Source organism: Arachis duranensis, chromosome 6 (assembly GCF_000817695.3).
Source record: "Arachis duranensis cultivar V14167 chromosome 6, aradu.V14167.gnm2.J7QH, whole genome shotgun sequence".
In the NCBI taxonomy this organism is placed as follows: Eukaryota; Viridiplantae; Streptophyta; class Magnoliopsida; order Fabales; family Fabaceae; genus Arachis; species Arachis duranensis.
In genome coordinates, this window is record NC_029777.3 from 96554126 (window position 1) to 96569834 (window position 15709).

The 15709-nt window shown below is 28.6% G+C and overlaps 2 protein-coding genes across 2 annotated transcripts in view; both read right to left on the reverse strand.

The window, feature by feature from the left end:
• The window catches only part of LOC107494809 (triacylglycerol lipase 2-like), a 9598-nt gene extending 9075 nt beyond the window's left edge, over positions 1-523 (reverse strand). Inside the window, exon 1 of the mRNA XM_016115847.1 lies at positions 371-523. Within this exon, the coding sequence (XP_015971333.1) occupies positions 371-523 (153 nt within the window). The remainder of the gene's footprint in view (positions 1-370) is intronic.
• Positions 524-8927: 8404 nt separating this feature from the next.
• LOC107494808 (triacylglycerol lipase 2-like) lies at positions 8928-15303 on the reverse strand. The gene is made up of 9 exons (XM_016115846.3): positions 15151-15303; positions 13401-13514; positions 12222-12362; positions 11948-12058; positions 10751-10894; positions 10426-10466; positions 9973-10052; positions 9346-9441; positions 8928-9253 (listed from the first exon to the last, which is right to left on the reverse strand). The coding sequence occupies exons 1-9, from the start codon at positions 15301-15303 to the stop codon at positions 8928-8930; spliced, it is 1206 nt and encodes a 401-aa protein (XP_015971332.1).
• Positions 15304-15709: the final 406 nt, after the last annotated feature.

Below are 15709 nucleotides of genomic sequence, written 5' to 3' on the forward strand. Positions count from 1 at the left end.
AAATAACATAATTTAATCAACTATAAGTATTAAATTTTAATTACTATAAAATATTAAAAAAAAAGATGTTTTAAGTGTTTCTGTCTGAATGGCTCTTTAAAATTAATTATAAGAATTTGACTTTTCTAATGTCTGAAATTTGGTTTCCTACATGTTTAACTAAATTGACTTTTTATGTAGGCGAATTTCTACGTTTTTGACAATGGTTAAATAATGTTGCCGCTTATAAAAAACGTCACCTAAAATCTAGGGCAACATTTTCAACCTTTGGCAAGGTGATTATATATCTAATATGTCGTAGTGTGCTATACTATAAGTAATGTTTTTATGCACGTCTTTATTTTCTTAAGGCCTCTGTTATGGTTCTTACTTGAAGTTCCTGGCACTTGTAACCATGAACAACAACAGAAGAGGCACATATGCCATCACCTAAGGAGCCACGGCTAGAGCCCTGTGCTCCTGAATGAACCACAGATGATGAAAAGAAAAATAAAAGCCACAGGGTACTCGCCAAGAGAGACATAATAATAATAACGGTTTATTATTTTATGCTTATGAAGGTGTGGGGATAATTGAGTAGTAGATAAAGAGAGAAGGGAGAGGGGTGTGTGAAATAATGAAAGAGAAATTAGGAGGACAAAGGAATTGGAAAACAGACTTGGTTTCTGATTCTCATGTGTTTTACTCTCTTTAATTTATAGTGTTTATTAAGGTCTAAAAGGATATGGTTTTCTCTTTTCTTTGAGCGTTTTGGGAAGTCATTGAGGGTCCACTAATATTTGGAACTTCTTCCTTAGGGCTATTGGTAACTCACAATGACTTAATTAGATTAGAGTTTAATAGATCAAAACTGTCCAACAATTAATGGTTTTAAACTAAAATGATACTCCTTCTGATTTAAATGAAGAGAAAATCTATGAAGTCAGCAGTTTTATTAAAATCTGACTAGCACTTAACGAACACAAAAAATAAATAATTTTATATTATTAGATGTAATTTTATACTATTAAAAATATTAATGATAATTAATTAATTGTTATAAATTATAAAATTTGTTAGCCCACTAACACTCCTCTTAAATTAATTGTCTCTTCCGTTTTAAATCAGTATTGATTTAAATAATATTTTTTATGGTTAACTACTAAATCGATATTCGACAATTTAACTGTTAACAAAACTTTTTTAAAAAATATTATCGACAATACAATTTTTAAATAATTTAAAAATATGATAAAAAATTCAATAAATATTATATTTTTTGTAAGTAACAAAAAAAATTTTATATTTAGTAAACAACTTATTTATTAATTATATCTAAATTTCTGTAGCAATATTTAAATAAATATTTAAAAAATGCAAAAAAAATTTGGAACAAACTTTTTTTCTAGATTTTTCTCTTTATTTTTTAAAAATATGTGGTCATTCACAGTAAAAAAAACTTCACTTGACAAAAAATTATCAAATTTTAAGAAAAAAAATTATTTTTTAATAATAATTATAAAAATTTGCATTAAAATTTCATCTCTAAATTTTTTCAAAATGTTTTTTAGGGGTTCGAACCCTTATCCCAAAGAATACCAGAAAGATATTTATACCACTAGATTGCAATGCTTTTTACTATTATATATACAAATTATAATATATATAACAATCTTTTATTTCACTTATATTCAATTTATTTTAATTTTAAAGTCACTCATTTTTAAATCAATTATATTTTATTTAACTATAAATTTTATTAAATATATATAAATTAATCAATTATATTTTATTTAACTATAAAATATAATAATACAATAAATAAAAACTAATTAATAAAGTATCAAAATTTAAAAATGATAATTATTTTTATAAAAATAAAATAAAAGTACTTATAATAAAATAATTAAATTTTATATAATTGTTTCGGTTCGATCAGTGACTCACTGATTGAACTAATGACCCAGTGATCCAGTGACCCAATAACCTTACACCAGTTCAGTTATAACGTCCATTAAACTGGTGTGGATTTCTTTTGATTTTCGAAAAAAAAAAATTTAGTTTTCTAAAAATTTTAAGTTTAGTGTCCTTTTCATGTTCTTGAGTTCTTTCGGTCTTTAAAAATTAATAGTTGTTAGATATCAATTAATCTGTTAGCACCTATGCCACCTAGCCCCTAGCTAGTTATTTGTAATGATCACAGTTAAGTAGTTAACTCATCTAGTTTGTTTATCTGTTAGTTTATCTATAGTTTAGCCATCTTAGAAACGGATTTATCATTTAGGATGTGAGAACAAGTACTTCTATCTACTACAATTTAAAATTTTTTTGAGTAGTATATAATAATAATAATAATTATTTATCTCTACCAAATTTATTAATTTGATTCTACTAGAATTTTTTACTCAATATTTAGCATTTAATAGTCAACTTAAAAATTTTATTTTAGATATATATTTTTATGATTAATTCTCGAACTTAAATGCAATTGATGTTCTTCCTTAGAAATTGGTTGAGATTTAAAAATATATTATTTATCGATGATTGTTTAATTTCCTTTTTTAAAGTTAGTTTTAATTTTATCGTAACAAAATACATCAGTTAAAAAATTTTTTAAGTTATGAATATTATAAAGAGTAGGTTTCATAATTATAAAGAAGATGAATTTTTAAATAATTTTTTGGTAATATATATATATAAAAAGAGATGTTTGATTATATTAACAATGAAAAAATTAATTATTTTTTTAAATATGAAACTTAAAATAATCAAATTCTAAAGTATATGTTATTATTTAAATTATTATTTTAATATTTTAATTTATTAGTTAGATCATTTAAAAACTAATCATATTTTACAATAAAAAATATAATTATAAAAATTATGTTTAATTATTCTACTAATCTTAATAGTTTCATTAAGTTTTATTTAGGTTCTTATAATTTAATAGTTTGTAATTATTTTAAGTTCCTATATTGGATAAAAATCTTCAATTAGATTTTCTTTTAATTTTTTTAACATTATTTATTTTTATGTTTAATGTAGGATAAATTATAAAATATTTTAAAATAAAATATTCTAGGATTAGTGTATATTTTCTAAAAGATGATAATTACTAAAGATCTAATTAATTTTTTTTACCTAATATAATAATTTAATTATAAATTCTTAGATAAGAACTTGACTAAAAATTAGTAAAGTATAAGAACTAATCAAATATTTAAACCAAAAAATTATTATTATATTATATTTTGTACAAGATTTCGCTAGTACATGTTGATGGGAGGATCGGGACTTTCCAGCCTTGGTGATGACACGATTGGACTTTCGAACGGCAGGAGTGGTACTTGGAAAGACATTCCAACGCTAAAGTCAGAATGGATATAAGAGATATAAAATTATAAATGAGGGTTGTGAGTGTGTAACGTACCTGAGAGGGCCCTGACTCCCTTTACATAGCTTTGTGTTGTTATCTTATCTTATCTTGTTGTCTAAGAAAAAGAAAGTATTTGAATTTGAACATTAGTTAGAGATTTGGGATCTGCTGGCCAATTTGGGCCGTGATAAGGGCGTGGACCCAGGAAACCGGGTCGTTATTTGGCCGTTTGGGAGATCCGGAGATCAGGTCCAGAACAGTTGAGCGGGAAAGTATGCGTGCTTAGTCTCACCGCTGACTGAGTTTGTTTTTTCATGGCTTCGAAGGTCATGGACCTCATGTAGGGGGCGGAATGCTACACCATGCCCTTTTGACCAAGATCGGAAGTCTGTGAGTGTTCAGAATGCTTGGCCATTCCTTCACTTGTTCGTTGCATTTTTTGATGGTGGAGTCTGTCGATTGCATTTTTCAAGGTGTCTTAATGACGCTTAATGGGAGGAGAGAGGTTTAATTTTTTTCCTTTTCGCCCTTCGTTCCTCCGTATTTTCATTCGAAACATTGGAGGGTTTCTATTTCTAGTAAATGCTTCCCTCTGTTTTCTTTGTTCTATATTTCCTTTCACCTATAACTGCTCCATTCGATTTCCTCCATTTCCTCTATCGTCTCTCATTTTCCCTCGTTCAAAAACACTCTCTGCTGCGTTTCTGGGTGGCTGCTGGGTTTGCATTTCTTCTGTACTTGTGTTTCTTTGTCATCTCCAAAAATAGGTTGGTGCTTTTTATATTGGTAGTTTGTACGTTGTATTATCTCTGATTTCTATGGTGATCGGGAGCATTATCAAACCATCAAGTTTGATGAAGTTATCTCCGAGGCCGGTTATCCCGTTGAGATTATTTAGTAGATTTTTGTTTTAGAACCCTAACTTATTGGACGCTCCTCTAAAGAGGATGTTGGAGTCGGTTCCGGTGTGTATTAGGATGCGTTTCACCATCCCTGTTTCCACCTTTGCTGATATGACGAAGGGAGGATCTTCCTTTGACGTTCCCGTTTGGTAGTCTTCCGGGTGAAAGGTTATGGTCGGCGTGGGTCAGGGACTTTTACCGAGGAGACTGCTAGTATTTGGAGGTCTTTTTTTAGTGTGGATTTGGATTTTTCTTAGACATGTTTTCCCATGATAACATTGACCACTATTGTCGGGTCTTCATCCCCACTATCTCGAGAAACGATTTGTATCATCCAAGGGTTTTGCCCTTTATGTATTGATGATTTTTCTCTCTCACCCGTCGGGGTTCCCTAATGATGTTGGCAAACTCGGAGAGTTTGCCATCTCTAATAGTCTGCTAAAGGGCGTCCTTGAGGTCAAAACAATCCTGGGTTCTATGCCCATATCCTTTGTGGTAGTCACATTATAGGATTTTGTTGTCCCCATGCATTCCTTCAGTTGCCTGGGTTTCGGAAGGATACCCCTTTCCGTGATTTGCTGGTATATCTATGTGAGCGAGACGGGTAGGGGGTGTAGTTTGAAAATTTTCCCACCCGTGGTGGTCGGTTATGGGTTGGGAGTCTGAATTGTTCTTTGTTGGGTTCTTTGGGAGGGGGATTGGTTCAGGGTGTCGTTTATCGGCGGCCATGACTTGGCTTACCTCCTCGTCATTTATGTACTCACATGCCACGCTTTGAATTTCATGCATTGACCGGACGAGTTTCGTCGTGAGGTCCTTCCAGAAGTCTTCATTCATCAAACCGTTAGTCAGGCACAGGCTGGCCACCGAGTTTATTAGACCGTCGATGGTTAGGCACTAATTGTTGAATCTATCTAAGTACTTTCTCATGGACTCTTCCAAGCGTTGTATAACACCTAGTAGGCTGATCGGGTGCTTTACTTTGGCTATATGTGTGGTGAATTATGCCAAAAACTTTTGGGAGATGCCGCCGGAGTTTGATATCGAATCATTCGGGAGAATGTTAAACTACTTGATAGCCGGGCCGACTAGGGTTACCGGGAAGGCCCGCATCAAACGACGCCGACTGCTCCTTCCAGGTTCATCTTGGCCTCAAAGGCCGTTATGTGTTCTTGGGGGTCTTTGGTGCCGTCGTACTTCATGATTCTCTCTGTTGGAATCTCGGGTTCGACTACGTTTTCTACATCTGACTTTTCAAGTTGTTTCTATTCATATTGATGATGTGAGCGTTAAGAAGCTCTGTGAAAAAGAAGTCCAGTTGGTTAAGGTAGCTTGGAGTCGACCAGGAATTGAGGAGCATACTTGAGAGTTGGAAGCTAATATGAGGAAGGACTACCCGCAATTATTCACATGTAACTAAATGTTGAGGACAAAATTTTAAAGTAGGTGGATAGGATGTAAAATCCAGTCAAATCATAATTAACTAAGTAATTAAATTAAATATGAGAAAAAAAGGGTTAAAAAATTTAGCAATTGTAATTTGAAAATTTAACAATGATATTTGGACTTAGAGGATTTTTTCGAGTTGAGAAACATAATTTTCTGCATAAGAACGCACATTGAAAAATTGACCGGCAATACCAACTTAAATCTATTCGGTATTGTAGCTGAAAAAAATTAATTATGAGTGAGAAGGGTTAAAAATTAGGATTTATTATTTGAGAAAGTAAAAATATTTAAAATGTAAATTAAAACTCTAATCATAAAGATTTTGGCGCAAAATTTGGCCAAATGGAACATATAAGTGAACCAGGCCCAAGTTGGGACCAAACCCAACATATATAAGCTATTAACTAAGGCCATTTCAGTAATTTCAACCCATTGAGAGAGAGCGCAGCTGAGATGAGAAGAGAGGGAGGAAGAGTGAAACCTTAACCCTTGATTCTTCAAATATATTGGTAAGAATTTCGAATTCTCTTTGCCCATTTTCGCAGTACATGTTAAATTCGAATTTGAGCTTTAGGTATTGAGAAATCTTATAATTTTGATGGTTTAGGGGTACTCTAGAACGAGTTTTAGTTGGGTTTCATCCCAAATTTCTCGCGTACGCGAAGGTGATCTACGTACGCGAGTTTTAAAAATTTACACTATACGTACACGAAAATGTGCATGCATACGCGACCACTCCTATTTTACTGAAAAATAAATTTTTAAGGTTTCAACCATTCCTCGAGCCTTCTAAACCTTTATAAACCCCAATAAGATTCTTGATCCGGTGTAATTAAGGATAGAATAGTTAGAAACGAGAAACTAATGAGATGTGTTGGTGAATTGAAAAGAGATGAACAAATTGTAAAGTGATGTATAACGAAGAAGAATGTGATGATGAATGATAATTGATTATGATGATGAAGGATAATGATGAATGAGTTTAAGTATTAAGAAGGATGAATTGAAATGAGATTGAAGGTGAAATTGAAAATAAAACAAACTTTGATTTGAAATATACCTGCATGGAAAGTGCAGTGGAGTGATTCCACTTGCCACAATAGAGTGATTTCACTTGCTTCTGGATATGATTGTTAATGCGTTGGAGTGATTCTGCTTGCCGCAATAGAGTGATTCTACTTGTCTATGAAAATGATTTAATTGCAGTAGAGTGATTCCACTTGCTAAATATACCTGTCTGGATAGATGCAGTGGAGTGATTTCACTTGCTCCGGACATGTTGGGTTTGACTGCATAACTAACAGATGATATCATCGGCCATAGAAAATACATACATCATTTGTATTATTTGAATTGTTTGGGCTTGTTATTCTTTTTTTTGGCTTGATTAATTGTGCATATTAAATGTTTATGTGCTAAATGCTTTACATGAATTCTACTTGTGTATTATTTGTCTGCTTTGTTTGTATTTGAATACCTGAGAGGTCCCTCATGTTGGCATTAGTTGACGCTGAGAGCTGATTCTATTCTGTTTGAAAAGTTGTGAAAAGATGGAAAATATTGAATTAGATTTAGAATCACATATGATAGTTGTCTTAGACTAGTGAGAACCTAGGATGGATACGATGATGTATGGAGTTTAAAATTGCTTAGTGAGTTTCTGTTGCCTTATGCAGTATCTATTTGGAACTTTTACTGTACTAGAAACTCATGGGTCGAAGGTTCTCATTTTGTATATATATCTCTTGTTTTTCAGATGCAGGTCCTAGTGCTCAGTAGTGAGCTGTGATTCATTTGGGAGATAACAAAGTTTATTGGACTCCTGTTTTACATTTTGTTTAGAATCTCTCCTTACTTATTTTGAAAAACTTATATGTATGTATATATTTCTTTTAGAACTTGCCTATAAATGCTTTGATGTATATTTTGAAAAATATAGAAAATAATGTTGTCAACTAATTTTTATTACTGTAACCATAGCCAACCTAAAATTCGCAGGTCATGACTAGTGGCTATTATATATATATATGCTTTTTGAACACGCCTTATTCTTTTTCATCGATACGCAAGTGTTTTCGTTCGCAATTTTTGTTTTACTTCTTTTTAGACTTCTTGTTTAATAATTCATTTGAAAAATATATATGTATTATAGATTCACCTTGAGTCGTACCACCTTAAACCCTAAACCCTAAACCCTAAACCCTAAACCCTAAATTCATGTATAAAGATTTGAATGTTAGGGTATTACAATGCTGCTGGAATTTCAATGGTCCCCACAGACAGTGCCAATGTAGAGAATTGTACCAATCGGATGCGAGATGGAACTTCCTTGGTTAATGATAGGTCAGGCATCCGATCCGTTGGTCGTCCAGCAGGATGACGAAGCTGAATTCAGGGAGCGTGAAGGTAGTACTTACAAAAACATTTTGACACCTAAGTCAAAGAGTCAGAGAGATATAAGATGAATGTGTAGGGTTAAATGATAATAATTGGGAAGAATAGTTAAGCTCCTTTTTATAAAAGGTATAAATTATCTTATCTATTAGAGAGATTCTGCCATCCCCAAATTTAGCGAGTTTGTTGAGATTTAGGGCTCGCTTTAAATGGACCGATTAATTGAGGGTCATGAGATCCGGAAGGGCGAATCTGTAACAAATTTATTTTACACAATTACAAAGAGAGCATTAGAACAAGAGTTGAGTTTTTTTTTTTTTTTTGTCTGATTTCAAAGTTATAGTGATATTAGATTAAGCTGCGTATGTTATACTCTTTAGGTGTGGCTCTCTTCTGGACTCTTTGCTAGTGCAAATATTTATGCATAAGGATTTTTACACAATTAATTGATTTAGAAAAAAATATACGAGACAAAAATCTTTTTAAAAAATAAACAAATAAACTATGCTAATTTGAATTTGATGGTGGCAAGACATTTGAAACTTATGTTAGTCTAATTGAAAAAATTAACATGGTTCACAACATAATATATTAAAATAACTTTAAAAAAATAGGGTGTTGTTATTTTAAAAATTAAAATTTAATATGAAAAATCTAAAATATATATTCACATAATATGACACACACCATCATATATCATTTTGCACCAATCATTATTATTGCGTAATACAAATTTAATCATTATATAACTTATATTCAAATCGGTGATGATATATTAATATATAGGCTAATAGCCTAGTACATGGCATGGTCTCTCCTCAAGTTAATTAATTAAATTGACGGTTGAAAAATGAAATGACAGCATTGTACACTATGTCTTTGGCATTGACCCCCATAACGAAATCAAGATGAGCATAGTCCTTGATGAAGTGAACACTAAGCTTATCAGCATCATGAGACTTTAGGGAATCAAGTAAAGTTTGCACATCAACAACATCAGAAAGAGCATCTCGACCACCATAGCTGAGAAATAGAGGTAGGTCATGAGGGATATTAGATAGGTTGTAAATTGGAGGGGATGCTTTTCCATAGATCCTAATATTTTGGTCTCGTATCCCATAATTAAACTTTGCCGCAACCCCACTTCTAACAACTGCAAAAAATAGTTCACAAATATTTAATCATTTTTAGATTAAAATTCACAAATTATTTATGGCAGTATGTAATTACTAATGAACTACGTACTCTGGGCAAAGTGTATCAAATTCTTTGTTGATGTTGACTGAGGTTCATTCTTCAAGAATACACTAACAGCTGAAGAATTGAGGCAACAATTATTACCTGAAAAAAAAATTGGGTGTAGATAGTTATTAAAATGTTATGTCTATCAATTCAAATTCATTACCATGCATTTGTGTATATTTAATTATTTATATTTATCGTTTTATATATTTTTTTCTAACAAAATAATAATTATCCAACAAAACTAATGAATATTTTATTATATAATAATTAGACTCGTTATATTCCAATAATCAAGTCTTTTAACACCATATAATCAAATTTCTTATGAATATAAAAAATTAGTTATTTCTGTTTTTTTATATTTTTATTGTGACTTTATCATAAATATAAATCTAATTTGATTGTATTATTTCTGAAGTTTTGTAATAAGTGTAAATTAAATTACTTATTTATAAAACTGAATTAAAAAAGTAATTATATGATTATTTTATATTTAATATATATTTATATACAAATAACGAACTAAACTTTAGTGACAATATAATATAATTATTTTTTTTAATTATTTCTATTCTATATCCAGTGGTTGAAATCAAATTATCAATGGAGTATGGTCAAGGTCAAAACCGGTTATAGCAGTGAACAAGTCGGAACAATCAACTCCAGGCTGGGCGCAAAGTTGGTTGAGAAAGGATTGAAAAGGTATCCTATTAAAAATTTAAAAATTAAAAATTAAAAATGCATTATACAACACACATAAAGGTTAAAAAAATATATCTTAAAAGAAAATAAAAAATACTTTAAAACTTACTTTATTTTTTATTTTTTAATTACCTTGTACTTTATTTTGTGTTATTTAATTACTGTTTAAAAAATTAAATAATATAAAAAACTTTGGTTACGATTTTAAATAAAAAATATATTAGGGACGGTTTCTATTCTAATTCTCATCATTAGAGACCAAAATAATACTTACTTCAATAATAAAAAATACATAAATTACATTACATGTATGAAACGTGATAGAGTTGAAGTATACATAACCAGACGGCTATTTTTGTTTTGTTCTTAACTTCTTACCCTCTTGTACTGAATTCCGCTATCCCCAATGTTTTTATGAGCTATTGGGCAAAAGAGTGAAAGACAAAAACAAGGTCATTTTATCATGTGTACAGTGTTATACAAGTTATAAAATTCATAAAATTAAACAGGAAAACAAAATTTCTTTTATGCCCTTTACAATAGCTAGTTATATGTCATAAAAATGAATATATTAGTAAAACAAAAGAAGAAACATTTTTTTATGATATTAAATAAAAGATAAATAAGGGAGATGTTGATGAGTATTAAGAATGAATTAATTGTTATATGGTGTATGAATATTAAGTTGGTTGTATTTAGTTACCTGATCAAGAAATAACCTAGCTGCAACATTTAATAGTTCAGTGGTCATATGACTCAAATAGGCTACTGGGCTCAATAGTGCTGCTGATTTCAGTTTATTCACCCATTTCCCTTCCGAGAAGGAAGTCAAAGCTATCAATGTTCCCTGCCAAACATGCTCTTTAATTTCTAGTCTCAGATCAATTCAATAATCTTGATTTTGAATTTCCCAGATAATACTATTGTTATTCTATGTGATTATTTATTCTCATCATGATATCCATGGCTATTGTAATAATTTGTAAGTTTGTTTCAATTTAATAATTTGTTATTTTCACAATTCCAAGTATAATGTGGTAAGTTTTAAAGGTAATAACTTTTTTGAGTTTAGTCATTTTTTTTAAGCTTTCGACTTATAAAAAGTATTAGTATTAATGTCTTATGAAAAGTATTAGTATTAATGTCTGGCGTAATTTTTAAAACCAAATTATAATTTTTTAAGAAGTTATTTAGCAGTTTATAGAAAGATAAAAAAAAATAACTTCTTTCATAATACTACTACTTTTTTTATATTTTTATAAAATAAACACTTTTAAAATTAAAAACTTAAATATAAAATAACTTATTTATAAGCTATTTTTAATATAATCATTTATTGTTTAAATTATTTTTTTAAAATGAGCTTAATTAAGCTGTTTATCGGCCAAAGTCACTAGTAAATTAGTAATAAATAGAGTTATTTTGGTAAAAAAAATTGTAATTATAGATTTTAATGAATGTGTAATAAATAGCCACAATGATAGATGTAATTAATTAAACCGTATTCTAAATATATTGTTCAAAAATTAAAAAATTTAATACACATTTAATATATTAAAATTTAAAGTCTATACATTTTCAATATTTTATTCATAATATCAATAAAAAGTGCCGCATTAAGAATACAAAGAATATAAAAAAGTAATTTTTAAATTAATAGTATTCGAATTTTTATAATAAATTCATTTTTAATTGCTATTTCTAAAATATTTAAATTTAAAATAAAAATAACTTCAAATAATTATCTGATATTAATAAAAAAAATTAACTTATTACTTTTCAAAATAGGTAACATAACTAAATTCAAAGTTGAAAGAGTTTAAATCAAATAAAAAAAATTAATTATTATTAAATTTATAATTCTTATAAAATATATATTTTACTATTATATTATAAGTACCTGTGAATGGCCGATGTAATGAATCTTTTGTCCTGTTTGGTTGGACACATACTCCACAACAGCAGGTACATCATAGCTACCCAGTTCATCCCACGACCAATTCCAGTACGCCTGTGTTGTTATTCACAAAATTAAGATTAGGTTTAAAGTATATTTTCTATTTTTATATTTGAGTGATTTAAATAGTAAGGCATTTAAATAATATAGTTTAAAGATAAGAAATAGTAGTATCCAAATTAAGAAATAAAAAGGGGAGAGAAAGGAGAAAGTAAACCGGAGTAGAAGGGTCCAATGAGACATGGCGGCGGCTGAATCTGGTGCCTCTGGTGTTAGAAATCCAAACATCGAAGCCGTTATCAGCTAATATCAATGGCAGGTTTTGCTCTGGACCGTTCAAAAGCCATGTCATTCCGTCCTGCACCCACGTATACATATGCTTTATTATTTATTTATTTATTTATTTCTTAAATTCCATTATTTCAATGCGCAAATAACATAATAACTGGCAATTGAGACGGTGCACAATGTGCATGCATTTTTTTTTTTGAGTAAAAGAGATAATAAAAAAATTGCTATAAATAATCTAAAATTATTTTATGTAATATTTATTAATTATCAGTAGAATAATTATATAATTCAGATGTAATATATATGTATTACAAATATTATAAATATTATATTATATAAAATAATTTTAAATATAATAGATGTTGTGTGTAACATAATCAATTAAAAGTAAAAGACCACTATATATATGCATGGGACTAAAATATAGATAATTTAATATATTTAATTAAATTATTATTTAATAAATTTTAATTATTAATTTTATATAAAAATAATTGTATATAAATTTTTACTAGAAATTATAGAATACATTAATCAGGATAAATTATTTAAATAAACAAACTGAATATAAAAATTATTAAATTATCCTAAATAAAAAAATATTTTTATCCTCTCATTTTTTATATAAATCATGGCTTTACTATTAATTTTAAAAAAATTATATAAAACTATGATAATTATTATTACAATTCATGCATTGATACTCTGCTTGCGGTGTCTAAATTCTTCCTCTAGAGTCAGTAGCAACTTATAAGGAACAAAAAAAATTAAATACAACAAGAACAAAATTAAGAAATATTATGTGAAATTAGCTATCGCGTTAATAACCAGCATTTTCCATAAAAACTAATATATATATATATATATATATTTACGTAATTAAACTTCACTTTAAAGTAACTAATAATAATCTCACTAACATATTTATAATGACAAACTTAAAATTAAACTCTAGCAAATACAATGCAGTATGATGTCAATTAAATATTTTGCTAATAAAGACATTCATGTGAATTGACACATGTTAAAAATGCATCATAGGCAAATAAAGAGTCGTAATAATTCAAGAATAATATATAATAGGGTGTTTATTTTGTGCACTTACCACTAATAGTCCATGCTGAATTATCACTGGCTGCTTCTTATTATTATTCCCATTACCACTTCTACCTTCTGGGATTCTTTGGACGCTAAGAATGTACCCATCTGCAGTTGTAACCTCAGAAAAAAAAGAAGAAGAAGAAGATATTGGATAACGTTTACTAAATATATAGTAGTTTCTTTCAAGTTAATAAATAACCTCTATGACTCCCACAATTTTAACATAACCATCACAATTCTCAAATATATACTAATAAAAGTTAAAATTAACAGAATATTCTCCTTAAAAATACATAATCAAAAAACCTAATTCTAAAAACACATGGTAAAAAAACTAACCCTAAAAACATGTAATCAAAGAGGTTCTTACGAAAAAATATCTATTAATTTAAAAAAATATATTTTATTAATTTTAGCATTTTTGATACAAAAATGATCTAATTATAAAATTAAAAATAGTATAAAAATTTAATTAAAAAATATAAAAATTTAATTATAAATTTAATAAAATTATAGGAACTAGTAGAATAATAATTAAACATTTAAAATAATAACATATTATTTTTAACAAAAATTAAAGACTAATTTGTTATTTCTTAAAAAGAATTGTAGATGATTTAAAAGAAATATGAGATTGATTTTTGTTTGAAAAATAAATTTATTTAAGAATTTAATCTTAATACATTGCCAGCATAAATTAATTTTACATATGCATTCAATTGTATAATGTCAGGTTAAAAAAATTATTTTTTATATTAACTACATAAATAGTTATTTTAAAAATAAATATTATTGGATAATTAAATAAAATATTTTATATTATTAGTATATTAAAATTAAATTTTTTATTTAGTATAAAAATTATTAAAAAGTAATTCAAAATTTAAAACAAATGCAAGAAAAAACACTATAATAGGACATGTCATCAAGTCATGCATTGCATATTTGCATGTTACCCTAGGAAGGACAAAGAAATTTTAGATTGCACAAATGTTATTTGGTTTATTATGGCTGCCAAAATCTAAGCATAAATTGATGAAAGCTGATTCGATTTATTTATTTTCACTATTTTAACATAAATTGATTCAATACAGTTCGATTTACATGTGAATGGTGGAATCGAATTTACTAGATACAATTTACATGATTCCGATAAAAGATCAGACATACATGTATTGAAATTAGAAATAGGATACCTATATAAAATTTTTCTACCATCATTTTATTAATGTAATTTATCCAAAATTTGTCTATTTTTCAAACAATAATTTTATATATATTAATAAGTTATATATTATAAATTTGAATAAAATTAAAATTAATTATAGGAATTTGACTTTTTATAATGTCTGAAATTTGGTTTGCTACATGTTTAACTAAATTGACTTTTATGTAGGCGAATTTCTACGTTTGACAATGGTTGAATAATGTTGCCGCTTATAAAAAAAGGAGAATGCTAGGGGAACAATGAATATCTTGAACAACATGAACAATCACCAATTACATTACACTCTAATTTAATGCTACTAATTAAATTTAAGATCAATTTACTCTTTTAACCCTATTAATTCACATTGTTCAAACATTGTTCAAAAATGTTGTTGGTTCCTATATTTTTCCAAAAATGTCACCTAAAATCTAGGGCAACATTTTCAATTATATATCATCTAAGCTGTCGTAGTGTGCTATCATATAATAACAACGTTTTTATGCACATGTCTTTATTTTCTTAAGGCCTCTGTTGTGGTTCTTACTTGAAGTTCCTGGCACTTGTAACCATGAACAACAACAGAAGTGGCACATATGCCATCACCTAAGGAGCCACGGCTAGAGCCCTGTGCTCCTGAATGAACCACAGAAGATGAAAAGAAAAATAAAAGCCACAAGGTAATAGCCAAGAGAGACATAATGATAATAAAGGTTTATTATTTTATGCTTATGAAGGTGTGGGGATAATTGAGTAGTAGAGAGAGAGAAGGGGGAGGCGTGTGTGAAATAATGAAAGAGAAATTAGGAGGACAAAGGAATGGGAAAACAGACTTGGTTTCTGATTCTCATGTGTTTCCTCTCTTTAATTTATAGGGTTTTTTAAGGTCTAAAAGGATATGGTTTTCTCTTTTCTTTGAGCGTTTTGGGAAGTCATTGAGGGTCCACTAATATTTGGAACTTCTTCCTTAGGGCTATTGGTAACTCACAATGACTTAATTAGATTAGAGTTTAATAGATCAAAACTGTCCAACAATTAATGGTTTTAAACTAAAATAATACTCCTTCTTTTTTAAATGAAGAGAAAATTTATGAAGTCAGCAGTTT

Coding starts and splice junctions, on each gene's coding strand:
- LOC107494808 (XM_016115846.3), bottom strand. CDS start 15,303: ATGTCTCTCTTGGCTATTACCTTGTGGCTTTTATTTTTCTTTTCATCT. Junction 12,363..13,400: donor TTCAGCATGGACTATTAGTG/GTAAGTGCACAA, acceptor ACGTGGGTGCAG/GACGGAATGACATGGCTTTT. Junction 12,059..12,221: donor CATTGGACCCTTCTACTCCG/GTTTACTTTCTC, acceptor ATAACAACACAG/GCGTACTGGAATTGGTCGTG.